General features: G+C 40.6%; 3 protein-coding genes across 3 annotated transcripts; 1 reads left to right on the forward strand and 2 right to left on the reverse strand.

The window, feature by feature from the left end:
* Positions 1-3: 3 nt before the first annotated feature.
* LOC108615954 (uncharacterized) lies at positions 4-930 on the reverse strand. The gene has a single exon (XM_018010831.2). It carries the CDS (start codon positions 928-930, stop codon positions 313-315), a length of 618 nt encoding a protein of 205 aa, XP_017866320.1. The 3' UTR covers positions 4-312.
* Positions 931-997: 67 nt separating this feature from the next.
* Positions 998-25,434, reverse strand: Pif1A (PFTAIRE-interacting factor 1A). The gene is made up of 12 exons (XM_018010607.2): positions 24,847-25,434; positions 22,265-22,959; positions 22,158-22,204; positions 21,100-21,337; positions 17,792-17,905; positions 16,786-17,064; positions 8,159-8,380; positions 7,615-7,716; positions 7,254-7,526; positions 4,507-4,671; positions 2,555-4,282; positions 998-2,469 (listed from the first exon to the last, which is right to left on the reverse strand). Exons 2-12 carry the CDS (start codon positions 22,736-22,738, stop codon positions 1,165-1,167), a joined length of 4,947 nt encoding a protein of 1,648 aa, XP_017866096.2. The 5' UTR covers positions 22,739-22,959; positions 24,847-25,434; the 3' UTR covers positions 998-1,164.
* Positions 18,097-22,816, forward strand: Ir85a (Ionotropic receptor 85a). Its single transcript, XM_089462718.1, has 3 exons — positions 18,097-18,478; positions 18,922-19,742; positions 20,242-22,816. The coding sequence occupies exons 1-3, from the start codon at positions 18,225-18,227 to the stop codon at positions 21,030-21,032; spliced, it is 1,866 nt and encodes a 621-aa protein (XP_089318844.1). The 5' UTR covers positions 18,097-18,224; the 3' UTR covers positions 21,033-22,816.
* Positions 25,435-26,587: the final 1,153 nt, after the last annotated feature.

Genomic DNA, 26,587 nt, shown 5'->3' on the forward strand with positions numbered 1-26,587 from the left:
ACATTTCTTTTATTTCACTTTTTATTCTATCAAAATCAGTTCAAATATTAGCACTATCCAAAACTTAGTATCCACAGATGAGAAATTCGAAAGTAAAGACACACGCATGTTCACATCACTCGTTTGCAGACAATCATATGACATCGTTACTCGTTTTCATGGTTGACAAATACGGCGCTTCCCTCAGTTCCAGTGAGCAACTGCACATGTTGTTTTCTCCTTCACTTTCCCAAGCTGAATGCCCCAGCGCCCGCTCTAATTGGGTGTAAGCAGCTGCTACTTGACGGCGTTTCACGGCAAATACTGAGCTGCCTATGCATCCCAACGTACTCTCCTCACGGCCTTCCGGGCGGTTCCGTAACGATACGATTGCCGGCGCATACAATTTTGAGGTTGGCCACAAGCCCGCCTGTCCCCAGCGCCTGCGCCCGCTCCCGCTCCCACGCAACCGCCCCCGCCCCCGCCCCCAACAGGGCTAACAGCAGCGCATTCGCAGGGATGAGCCAATGTATTCGGTGCCGGCTTAAATATGTTGACCTTGACCTGGCCGCTGTGTGGATCCAGCTCCATGGGGAGACTGAGAGTGACCGGACTGCCGCGCAGTATGCACTGGCAATGCGGGGGCACGCCGCATGAAGGCTCCGTGTGCACTCGCGCGCTTATCTCGAGCGTTGCGGGATAAAAGAACTTGCATGTAGACGGCGGCTCCTCGATCTCGGTGCACTCGGAGTGAACGCCCAGGCCGCGCAGCAATATTTGCGTATTTTGTGCGGCGCGTCTTATGATGCTCCGCATGTCCATGGGCGCCTTGCGTTGCTGAGGCTCCTCCTGCGGAAAGTCGCCTTGGCAGGCCTTCAATATGCCCGCCTTATGTGCACACTCGCGATCGCAGTCACTCTCACTGCGACAGTCATGAAAGATGTCATCCATGGTGGGTTGAAATTTTGTTTGATTTTGTTTTTAATTTTTTTACTTTGCTTTTTTATTGCCTTAGTCAAACATGCACACACAATTTAGAGAATACAATGATACTATATAATGAAGTCTAATCCCAGTTTTTGTACAAAAAAAAAACAGTCAACTGAACGATTAAGGTCAGAAAAAAAACTCGCACCGCCAGCTAAGCCTAGGTACAGCTGGCGATAGGTCCGATGAATTTGCTAATCACATTTCCTCGCCAAAATTCAAGGTGTTGTGCCGTTCCACCGGATAGTAGATAGTGCAATAGAACTCCGATTCCACTTTGTGGTTGTGAAAATTGATCAAGCGCTCATTAATGCGCTCCTCCAGCTGCTGCAGCAAGCGCGAATTGCCGGGCTTCAGGGCGAATTTCAGGGCACGCACGCAGCCCAGCACCGCGACAAATACGTCGTAGCTCTCATAGAGATGGGCTGCCTGCGCCTGGTCAGTGCAGAGATTCTGCAAGAGCTCGATGTGCTCGCGGAACTCCTCGCTGCCCTCCCACAGCTGCAGCACCCGCGCCCTGAACCTGTCGCTGTCGCTCTCACACTTGATGCACTCCTGCAGCAGCAGCAGGAATGCCCGCGTTCGGCTCGGCAGCAGCAACAGGCGCGCTTCCACCCCGACGTTATCTGCCTGGATGCCACAGTCCTGGGTGCTACAGCTGTCCGTCTGCAACTGCTCGTCGCATATCGAGGGCGCCACCTGTACCACCCGACTGTGCCGCCCGACGGGCTCCGTCTGCACCAAGGTATTCAGTTGGGCACGATCCCACTCGCTATCGACCACCTTCACGTACTGTGTGCGTGTCGTATGCCGGGATCGATCCGAGTGTGCCGTATGGGCAGAGGCAGCCGAATGGAAACTGCAAAGGGAATTCGTCTCGCCGACATCCATGTAAATTGGACGACACGTGGCGCCGCAGCGTCGCACGCGACTATGAAACTGGTAGCGACTATTGAAGCGCTTGCACTGCTTTCGCTTGTGAAGCAGATGCTTCCGCTCCCTAAATACATTCATCGGATTCTTGCCTTTGTCCAACTGGCACACTTTGTTGGGCTTCTCACTTGGTTCTTGCTTTGGCGGCTCGTCAACGCGGGCAAGACTAAGGCAGTCCCCAATTGACAGACCGCCCCCCTCTGTGCGCCGTGAATCGCGGAAACCGGGTAAACTGGGCCTACTGGGTCTACTGCCTCGACTGCCATAACTGGCTCGACTGCCTCGACTGGCTCGACTGCTTATACTGGCCTTACTGCTACGCCTTAAATCCTGGCCCGGCTTTTTACCGGACGGTTTTGGCTTAGACTCTGACTCATTTTCAGCGTTTTCTACGTCAACAATTGTAACTTCAAAGGTTTTGCATATTTTCGGCGGAGGCAGGGGCTCATCGTCCGGACATTGACATTCACTCACCGGCTTCTGGGCGTGGAGAATAGTGTCCGCCAGCTGCTTCACAGTGCAGGCGATGGTCTGAAAGTCCTTGTGCGTGGGTAGCTCGCGCTCTCGGCGCTACAGAGGGAATGGGGGGAAAGAAAAGAAAATGCAAAGTCAGCTCATCTTTGTATCAATTGAAAATAAGAAGAACGTCACCCACCTCCAAATCTCTTAGAGCACAACCAAGACCTTGACTGGCCGCCTCCAAATTGTCGATCTCTCCACGCTTCATGGGGCTGTCGAAGAGCTCGTGGGCTAGGCTAGAGCCCTCGGGGCAGACTCCAAGCTTCTTTTCCATGCGCTGGATCAGCTCATCCTTGGTACGCAGCTCATCCTCCAGACAGCAGACGTGCTCCGAGCTCGCCTTCAGCTGCTGCTCCATTTCAGCGATTTTGGATTCAAGCGTATTCACCTCCTCCCTGAGCTCCCCATTGGTCACCTCGAGGTGCATGAGGTTCTTCTTTAGGTCGTAGATCTGCTGGCGCAGGCAATCCGTTTCCGCTTTCAGCTGCTCCTCCATGCTCTGGTGCAGCTTCTTGGCAAAGTTCAGATCCTCGGCCAGGGTTTGACAACGTCGTCTCTCGCTTTCCAGCTCATTGGCCAGCGGCTGTTGCTTCTCCGCGTCTGCGGCATGACTGTCGACCTCCTTTTCCAGCGCCAGCTTCTGCTCCATCAGGTCCCGATGCTCCTTGGTTAGGCGCACCAGGCACGTCTTCAGCCCAAGCTCCGCTTCCTCCAGCTGCTGTATCTTCTCAGCAGCAGCGCGCGAGTCATCGCGCAGGCAATCTTGCAGCTGGCTGATCTTCTGCTTCAAGCACATCTCTTTGGTACGGTAAGCCTCCTCTCTCGCTTTATATTCGCGCTCCAGATCGACCCAGTGCGAGTCGGCGGTCTCCATGGCCTCGTAGTGTTGCGTATTTAGCGCGTTGAGGGAACAACGCAAAGTCTTGACCTCTTCCTTAAGATAGCTAATCTCACGTGCGGCAGCAGCATCCATCGGGGCATTCGTGCTGTTGCAAATGTTATTGTTGTTATTGTTGTTATTGTTGCTGTTATTATTATTCATCATCATCTTGTTGCAGTTCTTTTTGATCATCTGATTGACTTTACTGGACGGGCAGGGCCCGCAGCCCGATGGGCCGGCACCAGCGGTCGCCCGCTCTGGCAGAGACTGCTCATTGCCCATGCTGGTGCTACCACCACCGCTAATCCTAGCCAGCTGCAGCAGTCGGTAGAAGAGCAGCAGAGGCAGTGAACGATTCAAACTCTCCAACTGTTGCTTCACCCGTTGTCGCTCCGCCTGCAAGTGCTCCAGCTGCCTCTCGGCTGCACACAGATCGTCGCGCAGGATTAGGCACTCGGCGCGGCAGTCCCGGTATTTGGCGGCCAACGCGTCTTTGCTAAACTCTAGCTCCACGTTACGTTGTCGCAGTATTTCGAGCTCCTCCTCGTTGCGCTGCAAATGGAAGCGTGTATCGTTCTCGGCTTCCTCGAACTCGCACTTCGCCTCGTCCAGCAGAGCGTTCTGCTCGAGAAGCTGCTCCACGCGCTCGCTCAGCTCCTTCACCTGCTTGTTCAGCTGCAGCTCGCGCTGCAGGCGCTCCGCTAAGTGTTTGGCCTGAGTCTCGCCGCTGCTCTCATAGACGAGCAGCTTGCTCTCCAGCTGGATGAGCCGCTCCTGATAGTACTGCAGGTGAGGGTGTTCCGCGATTGAGGACGCTGTCGAGAGATCGCATTCGACAAAGACGCCGCTTTCGCTGAGGCTGCTGTTCTGCAATCTGTGTAGCTGCTTGCTGGGCGTCGCCGGAGCTGTGGGAGTGGCACTGTTGCTGTACGGCTGGACGGTGGCTACGATCCGACTGTGCCTCGTCCGTGGTTCCGCCTTCGTCTGCAAGAGCAAGAAGCCGCACTTGAATTTATGTTATAGAAAGTTTATGTGTGGTTATTGATTTTCTTAAGGATTAAAAAACTGTCTGCCTCTGCTGGGGTCAAAATATAAATCTCGATCACTCAAAATCAAAAAATTCCTAACTACTGACTGACTTCTGACTACATCTAAACACACACACACCGACACAGGCAGACACACCTTCGTTTAGAGTATATACGCACCGTTGACTGCCAGCTCTCCTGCTCCACGACCGCATCTAGATCAAGCTGCTGCACGCACAGCAGCAACTGTTGCAAGCAGCGCTTGTCCTTCTCCTCCAATTGCTGCGAGGTCTTGCGTAATAAACTCTCCAGGCGCTGGCAATGATCCGCACATGTGCCATCCATCTGGGAATAATGGAAGAGAATCATATGAGAATGAAACTTGATCGAATGATTCTTGTGGATAATTAGTATACTATTTTACTTAAAGGTAAAGTAAATAATAATATATATAATTTTAATCTCTGCTATGATTGTATATTATATAAATAGTAATAAATATAAACAAATTTGTATTATTTACAGCAATATCAATAGCAATCATATCGTTAATATTTCTGTTATTCCTAAATCAACAATCCTCTATTACTTCTAAACATTTCTCGTTCTCAGCTGCTTGGGACTTGAGTGTGTCACATGGAACAGTTCAACGTAAACCTTTGAGCGAAATACAAATCGAGTCCAATCTATGTTTTGTGTTTGTCACTACGCGAATGAGTCATGCAGACAGAAATCACTTTAAAAGGAGCCCTGAGCGTGTAATGCACACCTGGATTACTCGTTTAAGCGTGCAAAATGGATTTGTTTATACAGCTGTGTTGCTCTAAATAGCTTCAGACTACCTAACGTGCTTACAGACTAGACTCTCTTTGTTATATAATCATTTCAAGCTGCTGCAATAACAAAGAATTTTAGCTAAAACACTTTAATAAATTTAATTGCCTTCACTTTTCAAATATCAATTATTTAACTTAATATTTTTTATTATTATTCAACTTATATGTATAATTTTAGTTCATTCTGAAATTAATTTTACAATTTTTTATTTACTAAATTTTATATTTGTCATTTGATTATTTTTTGACATTTTAATATTTATTTATTATATTTGTATCATTTAATTAATAAAAATGATTTTAGTACGTTTTCAAAACATTTATCAAATATTATTTCTTTAATTTTATTATATCTTGATATATTTATTTTATTATCGTTCAATATTTATAAATCATATTAGTTATTTTCAAACTCATTTTTATTTATTTATTTTTATACTTTTTTGTTGTGCACAAATTTGGATATTTTGTATCATTTGTTATTATCCAATAATGTAATATTCGGTTCATAAATTATGATTTCTTTTGTATATTTCTTGAAATAGTTTTCTAGAAATTGTAAATAAAGGTGAAATTTCGACAATCTCATAGTGGACTCTGAAAATTGTTTTAACTGTAATGCGAGCAACGGCTTCAATTAGCATTCGCTTAATGCACCACTGATTAACGATGCTTCTGAAGTTATTTTCACTTTACTGGCAAACCTACTCACTAACTAAGCTGCCGTTTAAGTATATATACTTATATTTATATATGTACATATAGAGTAATTAGCTTTTGTTATTGCAATTAAGCAAACGAATTAGATTTTCAAGCTGAACGGCTTCGCAGCTCTGGCGTTCGGCTCTAGAAATTCAAAGCAACAATACACAAAACCCGAAAGAAGGTGTGTAACAAAGTCGTGAGTAATGTGGACTCTATATACCTACTATATATCTATGCATATATATTCACAAATAATGTTTGACACATGCCTGAAGAGCAGACCCTTATACAAACAAACAAAGACAACAGCAATTTTGAACTTTGCCAAAAATGAAAAACGCAAAATAAAGCATCTCATCATAGCCTTTTAGGCAACTGATGTGGGCTTCAAGTTGTTTCTCAACTCGTAAAGAAATCAAAAATATAAATACTTGTATTTATTGGATAGTTGAGCTGCGTGCATATAAGGCAATCAATCTTAACGTTTGGTCAACACTCGCCAATTGCTGCACTCGCTTTTGGTTTATATAAAAATCCCATCATAGTTATTATCATGCGAATGCTCATTGTTATTGTCATTATTATCATTATCACAATTACAATAAATGTGTTTGCTCTAGTAAAAATGTATCCAGTTTTTAATCGCAATTACCGTTGTCCGTTGTCTGTTGTCCGTTAATCAAAATAATTTCCGCACTCTATAAGACGCCAAACAAAACTAAACCATTGTTAAGGCACGAAGCTAGCTGCTGAAGTCGCTCAACCAGCAGCTGTAGCTGAGAGACATAAACACACTCACACACACGCACACACACTCTCTCAATGCTCACTCAATTCATTCATAAAACTCGTGCAGTCTTTTGAGTCACTGTGAGTGTTCGAGTGAGTTTTGCGTAAACTGGCTTCTGAGTGTTTTTTAATGCATTCAATAAACTCGTTCGGCATACTCGAGTTGCTCTTTCGAGTGCTTTCTGATATAATATTTGGATCTGGTTAAGAGACGTTATCATGTATATCACATTGGATACAATTTTGATTACATATAATATTTGATGTACTAGATATATAATACATATGTATGTACTGTATATATATAGAGTTTTCCTCAAATTGCATTCCTACAGGCTGTTTACAGCGCTTTTTAGTATATTTTCTAACACAACTTCCATAAAAGCTATCAATAGATAAATTTTCCCAGAAATTAAATACATTAAATGCCTTCAAAATCTCTATCTATATCAAGCTGATTAGCTCACTTATTTTAAATATACTTATTAATCTTATATCACAGATTATTCATTGATTCCTGATCTTCCCAGTTAATTATATATATATCTGATATCCTTTATAGGACTATTTCTCTATTTGTTTTCCTTTTCTGTTTACCTTATCATCCTCTAGTTCGAGTATGCGAAACTCGAGCAGTTCATTCTGTTCGCGCAGCTCGTTGGCCTCCGCATTTAGCTGCAGTTGCTCCTCCTCCATGTCCTTGATCCGTTGCAGAAGCTCATTGATATGCGTGTGATTATTGCTAGCCGACAGCGCGGCCTTCTCAGCTGTTAGCAATTCCTGTTTGATCAGCTGCAATTCGGTCTGCAGACGCTCGTTTTCCTTGTGGTAGATCTCGACTTCCTTTTGCAACTTGTCCAAGTCCTGCAGCTGTAAGGCATTGACATTTAATATCTGTATGTGTCTATGTGCAATCTGCAAATAGATAAGCATCTGAGGCAGCTGCCAAGGTACTCACTGCTTGCCACATGACGCCGCTGTCGGCGCCACTGGACGGCGGCTGTGGACTGATCGAGGGCGGCGCCGAAGACAAGGCTGAGTCCGTATCCGAGTTGTGATCCTGCAAAATGCAATCAGAGAAATATTTCAATGTAATATACAAAAAATCTATTGATTTCTCAACTCTTTCCCAGGGCCGGTGTCGCAATACCTTTACCTAAACATCTTTAATTGAATTAAATATATTAAATATCTTTGATATTGAATACTAAATAAATAAATTACTTAGGCAAAAAAAGAATAATAATAATGAAAACAAACTCTTCATTCCACCTTGGAAACTACTTAAAGTCAATTACCAAAAATTTTGGTTTTAAATTGAATAATATGCTTACAAATTTACACTCACAGGTGGATTATGAATAAAACTCTAAGTTAAAAAAAAGGAATACAATTTGAGAAGAAAGAAATTTTTATTTGTATCTAATTGTGGATCAATTCATTTTTCGTCTCTGGCTGGGGATTTATAAATTTGTATTTAATTGAGCTTGACATTTTCTCACCTTTGTTCTGTATTCCATTGTTGCTGCCTTTGGGGGCAGCGTTTCCATCCATGTTGTTGTTGTCGTTGTCGTGGTTCCCTTTCCAGTCATGATTTGTTGATGACTCATCTGTTGCTGTTGCATTTGTTGTTGATTTGTTGTTTTTGTTGTACGCATCTCGGGCTTTGATTTATGCGCATTCTTCGTGTTATTGATTAGCTCAATATTCTTGAGTTGGGTTATCTAAAGAGACGAATATGAATGGAAAGGGAAAATGAGATGCCGTCTTTCTAAAAGATGCTCCAGTTAATAAGAATAAATATTGTATAAGAGAATGTTTTAGTCGGGCGAGACTTTTGACATAATACTCGTCCACGACCTCAAGAACATATCAACTTATATTTACCACTCCCTGCCACTAAACTATGGATGACGGTTTTTTAAGATTCACTATACCCGAAGCAAATCTGCAATCTGTAGAACCAACCGGAAGTAACCTAAAGATAAAATTCTCGCGATTTGCCGCGCTCTATAGTTTCAATACCATAAGTCTCTAGTTTCAATGGAGCCGTTAAAAATGGGCTTATCTACAGCACCAATATACCCTCATTTCATTTTGCGAACGAGTATGAGAAGCGTGCAACATGTTGCTGTCATCGCATACAGTTATCACTTGATTTCGTGCCCCCGAAATATGAAACGAAATTGCCAATTCATTGTTATAGAAGGTTTACAGCTTGATACATTTAAACGCCAACAGCAGGTCGTTGACCCCTCCAAGAACGATGCCGAAGGCAAGAGATCTATAGAACACTCGGACAGACCAGACCCAAGCACATCTAGAACTTATTGTTATGCCCAGCGTATTGTTCGGGGCAAGCAGCATAAAAATAGGCACAGACAGACAAAAGTCTGTCGCTGCTCTTCAAAGGATTGGATTGTAAACTATTCGGCTTTGGACATCAACCAAATAATTTTAACAAATAGTTTTTACCTCAATTGCTAATGTGCTTCCATTATCATGATTCTTGCTTCTGTGCGTTTAACGAATTGTATTAAATTTTGAAGAAAATTTTCTTTACTTAAAGAGACTTGTATACGTATAGTATATAAAATATATTTAAGGAATATATATGGAATATATTATCGTGGGTATTATAGTGGTTAAATCTTTCTCGATAGCAACTTCTACTTAGTTATAAGAAACGGCATATTTTGTAGATATATCAAAAGATGTAATTAAACACCTATTTGACGAGGGACAAATTAGACAAATCTTCCAAAACCTTGGGGATAACTGCAAAACGAATATACTTTGGACTGCTTCAGCAAAATTTTAAATATTTTACATTTTTTTTAAACCATGAATGCAGTTTATCGGTTGTTGAAATTAAATTGATGAATTTACAAATTTACAACTATTTGCTTTATTTATTTGTTTTTGCTACAGCCCACTGTACCTCTCCAAGCAACTATATTTTACAGTTGTACCTATGTATGTGACTGTGTCCGTGTGTTTATATAGCTATCCATTACAACTGAATGTATGTGTGTGTATGAGTGTATATCGTGATTCCTTGAAATCAGCAGCTACACGCATATTTAGGCACTTTTATAGCCAAACATTTGGTGCACAATCACGCTATATAAATACATATATAATGACTATATATGTATATATATATAAATACATACACTATATATTCGTATACACCATTCACTGTTTATCTTTGGAGCATGTCACGAATTTCACGGTCACGAATCGTGTTGGCCAAAGCAAAAGCAAAGAGCCCGACTCCTAGAGAGCCCCAGCATGCATACATATATAAATATACAATACTATTCGCTCGGACAGGCTAATTGACCCCACAAAAGTAATAAAAAAAATTTGAAGTCACTTTCGAATCAAACACGCCCAATTTCATATCAATTTTCCAATGCGGAGTGTGGTATATGTTTATATGTATGGGTGTATGTCTATTTCTGTCTATCTCTCACTTTCATATCAAATTGATTTTTATATAACACCGATTATGGTCATGTTATACGCATATAGCCGGGCATTATGCTAATTTGCAGAGCTCAATTGGGAGTGGGTATGCGCCACAGTGAAATCATTAATCAATTGTGAAATGAGGTGGGCTACACCCAAAAACTGCAACTAGTGACAGTATACGACTGTGAGATACCCTGAACCCGCTTTCAAGCAATGAGAAGAAACAATTTTGTTTGGTCGAAGTATGAAAAAAGGTTATCTATTTTTTACACGGGTTTTCATCAATTTGTGGAAGGCTTTATATATGATCAAGGAAGAACAATTTATGTACATATGTAATGATATATCAGTTTCCTGCTGATCCACTCTCCCTTTAGTCCTGTTCAAGAATATAATTGCTTTATGAATTCAGCCCACATCGCATTCTGACTCTTTCAATAAGATAATGCAGTGCCTACACACTTTCAGTGGGTTCAGGGTATGAAAACAGCAGAGCGCAGTGCAATGACCAATCGCCTCGCATATCGCATTGTTGTTTCACAACAGACCGACCCATTGGGCCGTTGAAAGAGCCATGAATACCTAAACAGGCCCCGAAGTTCCAGGCCCCCAAGTAGAGTCGCGCCTGAATGCCTGCACGTCGCGCTGACTCTTGTCTCGACACTCGGCTCAAAATTGAAATGATCGGCGATGGGCTAACCGTTATGGTAATTTCTTGAATTGATTCCAAAAGAACATTTTGCGTAACGGCACAAGTTAACGAACGAGCCCAGTCGCACCAACGTGCCGAGCAAATTAAGCAATTGCTTCAGACTCACCGCTAGAGAGACCTCTATCAGAATATCGGCACTCAAGTAATCTTAAAGGGCCATAAAAGCTCATTCCATACTCTAAGTTTATCATTATTATCATTATCATTATCATTTATCATCTTCATTACTTCTAGTTTTATAAATGAATAACAAAGCGACAGTCTATATATTGCATACATCTTTCTAAATATGTATTCTAAATATAACCTAAAATATTCCCCTAAGTCCCATGTCTACCATGCAGCACATATGTAGATGGTATATCTAGAACGAACTTCATCAGCGCATCAACACACGCCCACATCACAGCTTCATACTTTCACGAGTTTCTTCACATCAAGCGATGTGACCTCCCAGTCATAAAGTCTAGCACGATCGAGGCGGATAGTAGCTCTCTCTCTCTCTCTCTCTCTCTCTCTCTCTCTCTCTCTCTCTCTCTATATATATATATGTCTGTCTCTCCATCATAACATTTGCTTACTCACAACAGAGCTCTCACTCTCTGACTCATTCTTCTCTCTCTATCTCTCTCAATATCTATCTCTCTCTAATGTAATGAGCATCTCTTCCCTTCTTGAATAGATGGGTATTGCAAAAATAGTAAAAGCAGCCACCAAGCTCACATCAAATAATCAATGATTGATTCAATAATTGCTTTTGGGAAAGGGTAGCAAGCGCAGACTTTTTCTGAGCAAGCATGTGTATAGTTTTTTGTAGACTCGGTGCTGCAAGGCAATGCACAAGTGTTTGGTCGTCTTGCGGCTTGGACTGCCCATGTTTGTTGTTGAGAGAGTCTTGTGTGTCAGTTGTGTGTGTTTGTGTGTGTGTATTGTTTGTCTCGACGTCAGTTGTGTTGTTTGTTTGTTTGTTGTTCGTCTGTTTGCACAAGCCACAAGGGGCCGTTGCGGCAGTGATTGTTGGTGTGAAAGATTTTCCTTTCTGCCACAGAGCGGACAGGTTTCATTCGATCGAATGCAGTTTTTGGTAGCGTTCCGGGTTCGAACCCCCCGTTCCGTCGAACGATTACGTGTCAAGAGCTGCAGTTCCAGCGATGCTTTATATCCGAACACATGCATATATATGTATATGGACTCTCATATGTCTGATAAGTTATTTATGTACGTATTTGCATTTGGCATTGTAAGACAGGTTTGTCTGCACAAGAAACATACGTACATCTGTATATAGCCATTGCTTTGATTTGATCTTGCGAAAGCGAAAGTTTTATATGCGCTAATGAATTATATTGTTTATCAGTTTCCACTCGATCGCCGTAACCAAAAACCAACCTTACAACAAGCTAATTGAACTAATGAATGGACACTGGGAAGATCTGTTGACATGATGCTCATTAATTGTATTGATAGGCCGTTCCGCCTGCGGTTAATCCCAATGTTTAAGTGGTCTTCTGTTTCATTCAAAAAACAAACTCGAAAAACATTTACAATTTCTCCCGCGCTCGCTTGACGAATGGACGTCAAATTATTATTAATCACATGCCAAGCTTTCGGATTGTTAGCCTTTAATCCGAAATAGAAATGTGAAGTAGCTCGTTAAAGTGTACAAATCTATCTGATATACAGATACATATATATATAATGTTTATATAATTTGTATAAATTCATAATAAATGAAATTATTGCCGCAAAAATTTAATTAGAGAAAGGCATTTAACAGAGTTCAGATATGCAGGTCAATCAAACAAAATCATAGAAAGCATATACCTATATGCAAAGGTAGATTTAATTAAATCTAACAAGAACTATAAATAGTCATCCAAGGCTATATATGCTAACTTTAATTCCAAGAAGGTAATGAGTAAAGCTTATCTAAAATTCTGCAAAAACTCCGTAATTCATGCTTCGTGATGGTAATAGATAAAATATTTCCTCAAATGAACATGAAAAGTTTAAGATACCTCTAGGCATGTTCCGATTCGCTGATTAACTATTACAGTTTATCGAACCAGAGTATATCTGAGAACATCTTTCAAATTTCTCTAGAACCTCTACAACATGAAAATGCTTAAGATCACACAAAACGCACGCAGAGCATAAGAGATATAAGACTAAAAGTAGATGTTGCCAAAAATTATTTTGCAAATAATGTAAATCAGAATTCTGAACGCATTCATATATGCGTGAATTATTTATTTGCAATATATTTATGGATATACATATATATATATATATATATATATATATATATACTACATAAATATATTGCAAATAATTCACGCATTCAAATATATATATAGAATGTGAATGTATTGGAATAGACATAGAATACGACAAAAATGATCTAACAAATTGGGCAACCGAATTGCTTTAAAGCCAAGTGAGGAAACGCAAACATTGATTTCTCATCTGTTCGCATAGTGCCAGTCTATCTATACGCAAATCGTGAAACCTCTCTTCGCATTCATCATATCCCCCATCTATTGTATGCGTAATGAGCATGAGTGGATGAATGAATGCATGAGCAATGCCGAACAATGGGACAGTGGTCGGACATTTAGGATTTATTCTTCATAGACTTTGAGTTTAACACTTAGCAGAATAAATTTGAATGATATTTGGTTTGTATTTGATTGTGTGTTTACCTTCACATCTCGACACTCGTAAAAGTAATCCATTGTTCGATTGATTTGGTTATTCATTTTGACAAAATTACGTATCTGATGCGATTTACAACATTGTCTCACAAAATTGATTTCACCACCGTTATTTTCACTATAATAAAAACACGCAAATTTATAGACCAAAACACTTTTGCCAAATGTAGAAGAAGAAGAAACAAATCACTTTAAAAATGGGCTGAAAAACGGCAATTCACAGAGATTTGCATATGGTTCACATTTCACACACCCCGTTTATTTTCTAATATATATTGTAGTTACTTTGCATATTGGAAACTTGGATGCCTTGTAAGCTTGTTTTTGTTTATTTTTTAGCAACATCATCATCATCGTGATGATCATTAGCATTACAGCTTCATTTTTCGGAGGGGGGCTACGCTTTTACTGTCGTTTGACGATGATGCTGAAGATGGCCTCGGCAATTTTTTGCAGTCTTTCTGTGTGTCTGTCTGTCTGGCTGTCTGTGTGAGAGTGTGTGTATCGTATTTAAAATAGCGTTAACATTTAAAAGATTTTCACTGACCCCAATTGGTGGTGTGCACACACTCCCCACTCAGACACTCAGACACATACACATACTCATACATACGCACACACACACAGACGCATATTGATGCTGTTGCCAGATGACATCTTGGCGCTGTAGTTGCTGCTGCGGCTGCACTTAGCCTATGCAAATTGATTGATCCAGCTGGCGGAAAGCCTGCCTGACAACTGCCCAAAGAACTGTTAAACTGTTAATCAAATGCAAATCTCAGGCTTCGACATGCTTCGATAGCGCAAATCGAGAAGAAGAAGATGGCATTAATAAAACAAGAGCAATAGCAGGCGGGCGCGATTAATGAACTGTAAAATTGAATTCAATCAGTGGAACGAAACGAAACGGAACACTGCATAGACAATTAATTTTTCCCAGTGTTTTTCTTCTTGTTTTTCTTTCTTATTTCTTGTTTTGCTTTAGTTAAACTGTGCTGCAAATTTGGTGAAATTATGAGTGCTCCCTACCTCCCCAGTTCCCAACTGCCCCCTCCCATCCATTGCCCGCATGGGGCCCATAGTGCGTTAAACTTAACAGTTTTGCAAAACAATGGGAAAAAGTGAAAGACAAACTGTAAATATGTACAATGTTTTGTTGAGCGATTCAAAGGTTCAAAGCAATAGCAACAGCAACAGCAACACAGATCCAATGATTGTTGTATGTGTGTGTGTGTATGTTCAATGATGTACAGAAGGTGTTTTATGTGTATAAATATACATATATGTATGTATGGGCATGTGTATTTATTGTGTTCGATTTCGGCGCGCAAACACAGCCACAAACACAATGCACTTGATTTACTCTTTCACATTTTGCGGCACTTTGGAAAAGGCCAAACAAATTTCACCTAATTATTGACAATGGAAAACGAGCACACGCGTCGCGTCCACATTTGACAGTAGAATAATTTTATTTTTGATTTCATTTGCTTTGCATGGGCTGTGGTATTTTTAGATGACTCCAACTCCAACTCCGACTCCGACTCCAACGTCAAAACATAAATAAATACTCAGTACACTTGACACTTGGCTGCGCTGCGCGAATGGCGACGGACGAGAGCGACGACGCACTGGAAAACGGGCCATGCGCACCTGCGTTGCCTGCGTACTAAAACGAAACTGAACTGAAGCTGAAGTTGACGCCGACGCTGACGCCTCGCTTGCTGGCGGCTTAGGCTTAGGCGAGCAGCGGCGCGTCGCAACGGCAGAGCGGCGTAGCGGCATAACGTTAGCGCTCTCATCTCTCTCAGGTAAGAGAAAGTGAGTGTGAGTGAGTGCGACTGCAGCTGTTGCTGTTGCTTTTGTTGTTGGTTTCGTGGTTTATGCTTATTTTTCTTTCGCTCTCTACATGCGTGTGTGTGTGTGTGTGTGTCTGTTAGTGCAAAACCGGCTTTTGTTTTACGCTCTCTTTTGCTTCGCCTCCCGCACGCTCTGCTGCTCGCTCTCTTGTTTGATCGACTTGCAACACTTGCGCTGCAATGCAGTTGCTTGCAGCGTGTTTGTCGTGCGTTTTTTCGTCTTTACACCCTGAATTCATTGGAAATGTATGAGCAGGGTATATTGATTGATCAGAAACTAATGCCTCAGGCAGACGAAAGCATGACAGAAGGTATATTAAGGCAACTATATTCTTGACCAGAATCAATAGGCGATTCGAGTTGAACAAGAGTAATCCGTCATGTATACGACTATAAGCTGGAATGCCTAAAGCTTCGTTTCATCAGGGTATCTCTTAGCCAGGTATTACTCACTTGAGTACTCTTGATTTTTTATCGGTCTCACGTTTCAGCCGCGTAGCAGGTTTTTATCGCGAGACGGCGATTGTTGTCTTCGGCCGTTCTCATAACTAACGCAAAATTATATCATAGATCATGCCAATCGCGCATAACCGAGAGCAGAAAAAATGATACACATACAAATACAGATACAAATGCATATATGTAGCTTTACAAAGTTATCTCCAGGTAGATCTTAACATTTAACCCGGCTATGTTTCACTGAAAGTGTTTTTATTTCGCACCAAGTTCAAGTACCTGGACTTAACCACAAGAGGTCAAATGACACTTGACTAAAATAGCAATAACACTTGAGAGTTTGTACCTATGTATAATAAAAATGCTGTCAAGAGAGACTCTTATAGATCCAGTTGTGTGGGGCAGTCTTACTTTCAGTGTAATCCAATTTCACGAGCCAATATAATTAAGCTTGTTTCAAGCTGTCACATGCAATAAACCGAATTTGGCGACGATGAAATGGGGATTAATCTGTTTTACGTTTACTATCGCGCTTTCTAGTAAATCGAGTAAAGTTTCTTACGTCTTTTTGACTGGTAAGAACAAAAGTTTTACTTGCACCAGCTGGAGTATCTCATAAGTGTTGGTAAACAACTCATAATTCTGAAAATTCTGCACCAGTGTTGAGAAATATGCCCAAAATTCTCATATGAATGTTGTTCAATATTTGCATATTTAAAGACTTAGTGAAGCAGCGCAGCTACCTTGATAAAAACCTTTCTCTTCTTATGTGAACAGAATGATATATAATTATACAAAATATGAATATTTAAATATCAAAATACATATTAAATATAAATTAAATATATGACGAATCATACGGTCATGTAGGTTGACAACCCTAAAATGTGAAATTTTCGTTACCAACTCACCTCAGTTGTAACTTGAGCCTGGTGTAGGGGATTTGGTAGTAGAGTATCTTTGATGTCTGTTTCGTTTTTAGCATTTGCAGTTGCTATTGTTATTGTGTCTGCTGTTGCAGTTGTTGTTGTTTTAGTTGTTGTTTTCGTAGTTGGCTTCTTAAGCTTTTGGCTTGATTCGTTCGTTTTGGGTTTCGTTTTGGCTTCACATTGTTTCTTGCCATTTTGCAGTGTCTGCAAATCCTTCTTCAGTTGTCCTATATTACGTTCTTTGGTTTTGATTTCCTCTAGCTGCAATAACACACAGGGGAGACAGAAGTTAAACACACATTTAACATCGAGACTTCAACGCAAATACTTCGTTATATATGTATATACTGGATATATATGTATAAAGTATGGGTATGAAAGAGATATAATAAACAAGAAAGACTGCTCTGGTCGGCTGTGTCCGACTGGCAGATACCTTGAACTCTTTCTAAAATTTTGTTTTCCCAGGAAATAAATTATATATTCAATTAACTTCAAAGCTCTTCAGTATACATATATATTTAATGAAAAAGTAAAGATACATATAATCATGAGAGAAGTTAAGCTTTTATAATTATTTTAAACACCTTTCTCTCTATTGCTGCCTCTACTATGTATGAGTGTTTCAGGGATTCGTGCAGCGGACGAATAGATAAACAGACAGCAGTATGTTGAATACAGATGTTGATTCAAGTCAGATAGCAATCAAATATAACTCTATAGCCTCTATTGCCCTTACTGCTTGCATCTCAATCAAATACCATATACCCTGTCTCAAATATTTTTAACGTGTATATAATCGGCAGTTGAGGAATATATAAATAATATAAGCCTTTCCCTTTCTGCCTATTGCATTCATCTCAAGCAAAGATATCATATACCCTGCTTCAGGGGTAGGGTATAAAAAGTTGCCCCTCCGCTTCGACGGCATCGACGTACTGCGTTTGGCTTCCAAATTTCTCGCCAGAGCCGTCTGTGCGTAACTTACCAAACGTGTTATTTCAATTTTGGCTGACTTTTGTAACTGAGTCAATCGGTTTTCATATGCAGTTTTCAATTGGCGCATATCAGCTGCCTTTCGTCTATCAGCTTGCCCAATGATCTGCAAGAAATCGTCACGTATGCCGTGTATTTATGTTATTTCTCTGCCATAACTGTACATATATTTTCGAATGTGCAACCAGCTTATCGAACATCAAAAGAACTAAAACAAAAAGCTCATTTGGCATGCTGTTAGTTGCACTTAGTCGCACTTTCCATTAGCGAAACGTGACATATAGCAAACAATGTAATCCAAGCAAACAAAAAACAAGAAACAAAACAATATTTGTTGGCTGTCAGACAGGCGAAGCATTAATTAAATTACACCTGGCTGCTATAAAAGCAAGGATGTGTGCCCCAAATTTTCGCACTAGTTCACAATGGCAGCTACGCTCCACTCGTTGACTGTCCTGCTCCTCTTTCTGGAGGGAATACTCCAGCTAAATGCCGCTGCGAATCCACTCTTATTGCCCTGGGATGAGGACTCGAATCTTATGGTAGAGGTTGGCAAAATTCTCTGTCGTGCCCGCATCAAGGTGCTCTTCGTGTACTTTGAAAATCAAACGACACACGATCATTCCGGCGAAATACTGCGCGAGGTCACCAAATGCGATACTTCCTATATATCTATCAGGTATACTAAACAAGTTTAATCAGTGAACCGTCACAGTAATCGCACCCATTTTTAAAGCTATATAGAAAGTAGTACTACTCTAAAAAAAAAATGGTCTATCTCATATAAACATAAAAAGGTGAATCCACAAAGCAAACGTCTGAAATTCGGAATCATTCAATAGCTTAGTTTCAAGATTAAATATGCTGCTCGTGTCGTTCAAAGTCAAAATAAATTATAAACGACTTGATTAACCCTATAAACTACTGCCGCTTCTCAGTTTGCTTTGTTTCTTATTTTCGCGACTCTCGAGAAATTTATTCACAATATTATAATATTATAATATTTCTGGTCTGGTATTCATTGGAATATTACCAACTTTAAAATAAGAATAAAAATATATATAGAAAATATTTATCTTTCACTCATTATAAGTATTATGTAAATTGAAATTTCGCCAACAGGAAGAAATCAGTTCCGCTCGAGGCAGTCAAAGATGACGGCATATTGATGTACATGGTCATGATAATCAAGGACATATCGCAGCCCCTAAAGTTATCCCTGATCAACAAGAAGTCCGCGGCCAAGCATCTGTCCCATGTTCTGCTGCTCGTGCGGAATGCAGAGAATCTCTCCTTAGGCTGGATGCGCGCGAGCTTCCGTCAATTCTGGAGCATTTGGCTGTTGAACATTGTTATAATATTCTACCGGGATGAGCGACTCCATATCTATCGCTACAATCCCTTCACGGATGACTTTCTGCTGCCCGTGGACCTCAGCCAGAACCAGTCGCCAACCCTGCAGCAGTTGTTCCCAAAGAGCATCCCGAATATGCATCGCAAGCCGCTGCGTATGTGCCTCTACATGGACGATGTGCGTGCTATTTACGGCCGGAAGGGCAAGCTCATGGGCTCCGATGGACTGCTGGCCAGCTACATAGCTAAGCGTTTGAATGCGACCAGAATAATCACACGCCCGTTGTTCTACAACCGGAGTACGGATATATGCTCCAAGGAGATAGCCAACGAGTTCGATGACGTGGCTATGAATATCCGTTTCCTGGCACCGAAAACCTTCAAAAACAGCATCGAACCGACCATCGCGCACAATCGAGACGATCTCTGCGTAATCGTACCCAAAGCCAAGGCGGAACTATTATTCTGGAACATATTCCGCTCCTTTGGAGGCTGGGTTTGGCTGGCCATAGGCATCTCCGTGCTGCTCTCCTATCTCTTTTGCCAGCTGTTGTTTTTTTCCACCTCATCCCTACCTAGGCACGGACGGTGTGAGTGAAATATCTTCTCGTTTTTTCGACTTTGATTTTCCCTGCTCTTCATATCAGAAATTCCCCTATCAGTAATTCTTCTATCAATAATTCCCAACACCTTTATTTTTTTTTAATTTTCCTCAGAATAAGGAAATTCCCATTCTTTTTACCTGCTCCCTACTCTGTAACTCTCTTCTTTTCCCCCCTACTTTCTTTCTTAACTACTTTCTTGTCCACAATTCCTTCCCATGAAATCCCCTTAACGGGAAAATTTTCTTGTATTCGCCTATTCCCCACACAGCAATTTCCTTGTCTTCTCTCTTCTATATCTCATCATTCTTATTTTCTTCTTTTAAGTTCGTCAACTCCAGCTCCAACTCCCCAGCAACTCCCTTTAAAAAATTTGCCCTTACAGGAATTTCCTTCTGCACAGCCTACATTTGAGCTATTTTCTAGTCAGTGATTCCGTTCTAGTCTAGTCTAGTATGACTGTCTTATACATCAAACGCACTTCTAGACAAACGTCGCTTTGGCCAAGGAGGGGCCCTGGACCTGTTCTCCTCCACCTTGGCGCAGCCCTTGGCACATGTGCCGCGCAACAGTTGTGTCAGCATGTTCCTCATCTTTTGGCTATACTTTGGAATGCTGATTAGCACCGCTTTTCGGGGCAATTTGACCAGCATTATGGTCTATCGGAAGTCGATGCCGGACATCAATGACCTGAGTGAGCTAGCCGCTTCGTCGTACAAGATACTCATACGATCGCGTCACATGAAGCACATACGCCAGTTCCTGAGCAATGGTCGCGAGCACGAGGCGAGGATTAGAGAACTGATGCAGGAGGTACCCGATACGGAGCTGCTCAACCACTTCAATCACAACGACCAGTCGTATGCCTATTTGGAGAAGTATCACATTGCCTCGTTTCAGGTGAATGCCAGGCAGCACATGCATCTCGGACGACCGTTATTTCACCTCATGGACAGCTGCCTGGTGCCCTTCCACGGGGTCTACACGGTTCCCTATGGGTCGCCCTATTTGGGCTTTATCAATCAGCTCATTCGCGGGGCACACGAGTTCGGCTTCGAGCGCTATTGGGATCGTATTATGAGCACAGCCTTCATTAAGTCTGGCACCAAGGTGCAAAACAATCGGCGGCACAACAACAGCGACGATCCGGTCGTTCTCAAACTGGAGCACTTTCACGCCGTATTCTTTCTGTGGGGCGTTGGCCTGGCTCTGGCGGTCTTGATACACTTATGGGAGTTGCTGCAACATAACTGGGCCAAAGCAAAGCGCAATCGCTAGACAACGGCATGCATATAAGCTCTATACATACAATATAAACATGCATATATATATGGGAGATATGTACCTGGGTTTTCTCCTCTTTGGATTTGTTTGCTTCCTTTAGCATGGCAATTTCATTAGTCAGTCTTTGGATTTCATAGTTGATTAGGCCATCGGCGGCCACAAGGCTACTGCCAGCCTCAGCGGAGGCCGGCTCGTTGGGTTTCTTTGTTCCACTTGATGATTTTCTGGCTGTCTCCAGAGTCTGTTGCAGCTTCTTTACTTCGTTTCGCCATTTTCGGCTGTCGGCATCGTTCTGTGCCCTGTAAGCGAGCCGAAAGTGAAATTAAGTACTTGGGCTGACTCTTCCGCTTTACTCTATACAACTTTCTTTCTTTGTCTGTTCTCCTTTTTATACCCCGAACCCATTGAAAATGGGAAATCAGGGTATAATGGTTTTATCATATCACTCTCGTTCTGTCTATTTTTATTTCTTCCTTTATTCCTTTATTTCTTACTTACTTTCTCTCTCTCTCTCTCTGACTGCCTCTATCTCTGTCTCTATCGCGCTATCTTAATTTTGCTGTCATTCTTTCTTACTCTCACAATCACTGTTTTCCTATCCATCTGTCTCTTCTCTCCATTTCTATCTTTCTCTCCCTCTTTAAATTTTCTTCTTTCACCCTCTCTTTCACATACTCTCTCCTTCTTTCACTCCCTCTCGCATTCTCTCTCTTGCTCTCTCTCTCTCTCTCTCTCTTCATCTGCCTCACTCTCTCTATCTCTCGACATTCTCTCGCTCGCTCTCTACCTTTCTCTCGCTCTCTCTCTCTCTCTCTCTCTCTGTCTATCTGTTTCTCATCTGCCTATCTGCCTTTTTTCACTCTCTCTATTCCTTTCGGTCTACATAAGAGCCATCTTTAATATGCCTTCCACGTAATCCTTCCTTTAAAATAGTTGAAAGAGAATCTTCATCAATCATTTCTATGAATATGTCTGATCAGAGCAGAGTCTTAAAAATGAACTAATAAAGAATCATGTCTAAGTTTTCTCTGCTGACAGTACTAAATATATGGAAATAATTGTGTGGAAACAAAGAAAGTAGCTTGTGTCATCCGAGTCAATAGTCGGGGCGTTACGTACCTTAGGGCGCGCACAGCACCGCGCTCTGTTATCAGGCTGGACTTTAGCTGAAAGTGGAAATAAAAACTAAATAGCGCAGCTAATTATTTGCTATACTATGTAGCTACCTCATTCACTTCCAAACGCAGCTGCTCGGCGAGTGCGTTCAGCTTTTGTATTGTGTCCACATTCTCTTGAAGTTTGCGCTTGAAGCGCTGCGGCGCTGCTGAAAGCACATTGACGCCACCTATGATGATGGGCCGCTCCACTTTGGGAGTCGGCCTGGCTGCTGGGGGCCTCGCGGCGCCCGACTCGTGTGTGCCGTTGGTGTCCTTGTAACGGGGCTTAATATTCAAATTGATGCCCTCGATGCGTGTGCGTTTCTCCTGGTTGACGGCGTCCCCAACGGAGGTGAGCGATGCGCTCAGCTTCTTCTTTCTCTTTAGTTTGTTTTTGACCAAGTCTTCTTGGAAGCTCTGGTTCTCATTGGATTTCCTCTCGTACTCCTGTTTACGCACCGCCCCATTGTGGGGCGACAGGATGTGTGCGTTTCTCTCATTTAACCCTTTGCTAGAGGTCGTTATTATTTGATTTTCAGCCATTTTTTCGGTTTTATTTCTGTGTAAACTTCATACAAAAATATAGCCGTCGTTTAATTTCTTTTTTTTTTTTTCAATAAATATATTCTAATATATGTATCTATAATGTATATGCTGCATATACGGTGTGGTCCGACCTACGGAAAGTCTCCTCGACCCATGGCAATATATGGCATCTATATATTGATCAATTCTGCACCCGCTGAGTACCATTTAGGATTTATCTGCAAGCAAATTGGAAAAATACTTGAGAGGCTTCTTCAGCGTTCGTTTACTTCTAAGCGCCTTGTGTTGTTTGCTTAGTAGGAAAATACTCGTTCTTTACACATATAAAGAGTATATCGATTCTACCTATGAGAGATCGAGACTTTAAATATATTTGTATATTTCTAGATTAGGATTAAAAAGCATGGTCCATTTGGGACATGCAAAAATCGGGAAAAATAAAAGTTATATCCTCTTTGAATATGACAAACAGGGAAAAACTCCATGGCTATAGCTCAGACATAAACATAAATATAAACAAATAAGACCTTTGCTAGTGCTACGCATTTACGTACGAACAGGCAGACAGCAAGACGGACGGAACTAATGTACTCATTGCACTTTGTAATTGAGTATAATTATAAATGCGTCCACTGGAAGCGTCGGAATCAGAAACCATCCCATAATTAGTCGTAAATTAGAGGTGTACTCGAATCGGAAAACATAAATAGTACATTCATTCAGTCTACCATGCCTGAAACGTAAACAAGTATCAAGCAGTCGGTTGCGTCCGACCGCAACGTTCTCTCTTGTTCTTCCACTTTGTTGTTATGTTGTTATGTGTTCTATCAACAAGTTTAGACCCCTTTTATTGATTTATACAGCAAGTGATATGGTAAGTGCCACACTATTGTTGGGGCTAGTGGCATGCGGCATGCGGCATGTGGCACGTAGCTAACAGCACACCAGCTAAACAGACTAGTTAGCGTTACTAAGTAAGCTCTGACTACATCTAAAATGACGTCAAGCGGCGCGCCTCTGAACATGATATATCGTATGTAGAGCCACCCGGTGGGGCGTTGCTGTACCACGCACATGAGAATTGTATTTTATGATGGGGCAAATGGAGCACCGCACAAAATTCTTTACATTGTTCATGCATCCGCTTAATGCTAACGATACACAAGTATAAATATATATAAAGAATATATAGTATATATATAGAGCAGATTGAGAGCGGTTCATAAGGCACACGCTCTCGAATAAAATATTAAATGATCATCTTTATCAAGGCCATCGATCTACATAAGCTTTATATACTTTGTACATATACTGGGTACTATAAATATATATAGTCGATAAGGCTGAGTCTGAATTGCATATTGCTTAAGTAACTTCTGGTTGAATAATAAAGTAAATTAATTAAATGTTTAATCTAATTAAAAATGTGCGAATAGATGAATGAAGTGTTATTCGGGTTGAAACACACGACATGGTGACATCAACATCGAAAGGCAAGTCAGGCCGCCTACAACAGCTCTCACCATGGACAAGTAAAATTGCCCTGCTGGGGTATGCGCATCCTCAATATACCCAGCAAATGGCTTAAGAAACTTTCTGGTCTTGAAATGTTAGCTATGAAATATACGTAAAAAATAATATAAGTATATATCTATCCAAGAGATCTATGGTATTTATATATTATCCGTTAACGGATTATTCTTTAGCAAATATATATTAACAAATAAAAATTGGTATTTGGTGAATGGCGTAAGACACTTTCTGTAAATTACTTTTCAAGATCATAATAATATTTAAGTTTTTATAAAAATATATAAATGTACACTTTAATAAGTAATATATATTATAAGCAAATGACCAGAGCTATAGTATAAGTTACTCGATCCGTACTGAATACAGGGTATAACCAAAATTAGTGCACAATTTTTTAAAATTTGAAAACAACTTTGCTGTCCAACATGAGCAAAAGATTTCGAAATGATGAGTCGTTAAAATACTTGTACAATATGTATCTATAGATAATTATAATGCTGATTCATTGCAGACCGTACACATAAACACACAAAAATTTACATATATATAAATAAATACATATATATACGCACCATTAATGTTGAAAACCTTGGATATCTATTAACTAGAACAAACAGTTTCTTTTTGATTTGGGCTTTGCCTTGGCTGGCATCTCGTAATTAACATAAAGAAATTGTTGCTCCCACTCCTCGAAAGTTTCGTAACATAAAAAAACACGCACAAATGTTTATTTACTTGTCGGTCTCTGGTGTTTCTCACAGTGTATTTCGCAATGACGTCAATATCTATACCACGGCTTATTTTAGTATAGAACGCGCCGCGGACTAGTGGAAACAAATATACAAATGTAGTATATATTCACTTTCAATATACATATGCTGAAATTGTAATTGTTTCAATAAATCATCTTTCGACTTTTCACACAATTCGTTGCGATTTGCTTTGCTTTCTTCGCGGAGCTCGTTACAAGTAGCCTTTCAATATTTTGTTTCGTTCAAAAATATTTCAGCTGTTGTCGAGAATCTAATGAGTATAAATATTCTATCTCTTAATTAAATTCAATTCCTTAATTATTTAAAACGTTCTATTCTAGTTTCGTTTTGCTTAGCGGTTGCGGAGATCTTTCGTTTCGGTCGGACACCGATTGACTAACTCGGCAGAAAGCTTTTCTGTAGCTTTTCACATTTTGTTCCATTTAATTAAGGAAAGCTTTGGCATTTGTATATCTCTCTGGGTGTGTAGTTGCAAGTGTATGTTTGTGTGTGTGTGTGTGGGGTGGGAACTGAGGTCAATCGCCGCCTGGAGGGGTGTAAAGCTTTCGGACCAAACCAACAAAAGTTTTCAGGCGCTGCCGGAAACACCAAATTGTTTAAATCTTAAGTATTTGTTTTGCCTGCATTCATAACAAAACACAACAAGAAACATAAACATCTAGAGGGACTGTCCGACGTGCTCATACCCTGCGATCAGAATCTTCTGTGCGAGATCCTAAATTGAAATTTAACTAAATTGTCTCTAATAAAGAAGGAACATATTTAGCCAGTGATCAATCTAGAAGCGATTATCGATATTTATCGTTTTCAAGAAATTTGAAGATGCTTTTCACAAATAGCCAAATAATTTATACTAAATGCTAAATGATACTAATTAGTTAAATGAACTTAGTATTTCATAAATAAAGGTACAATTGAATTTTTATCTGTTTCAAAAACCAAAACAAACGAAAGAGTGTTCGAAGAGTGCATACCCTGTATCTTCTTTAAAAAATATTGAGTCATATAACTAAGGCAGCACTTTAAGCATTTAAATCGAAACCTCATCCTTATTTAATACCACTTATAATCATAAGTATTGATCAGTAATATTTATTTATATTTATTTCTATTCCTTATATGAAATTTCCAAACAAACAATTCAATATTATCCTAAAGATTGAATAAAAATCCAATTTGATTTCTTTAAATGTTAGACCAATTTCAGGTCAATGAACTACCTGAGAGAGTATAATTAAACCTTATTAGCAAAGCAGAATCTTTAAGCATGTCACATGCTTACTCAACATTTTTATTAGATACCATATCTGGCCATTTGTAATGGATATATATGCTATGAGAACTATTTGATGCCGGCAACAGCAGAAGCAGGAACAGCAGCAACAGCAGCTGGAGCTTTACAAATGACACATAAATTTTTGACAACGACTTAACGACATGTTGAATGATAGACACAATTAGGACAGCCAGATTTTACATAAATAGAATTCTTAAAGAGAACTCAGTGTGATTGAGTATTTCTATATGCAGATTGCTTGAA

The sequence above is a fragment of the Drosophila arizonae genome, chromosome 2 (assembly GCF_054131065.1).
Source record: "Drosophila arizonae isolate 15081-1271.41 chromosome 2, UAZ_ARI_1.0, whole genome shotgun sequence".
Lineage (NCBI taxonomy): Eukaryota > Metazoa > Arthropoda > Insecta > Diptera > Drosophilidae > Drosophila > Drosophila arizonae.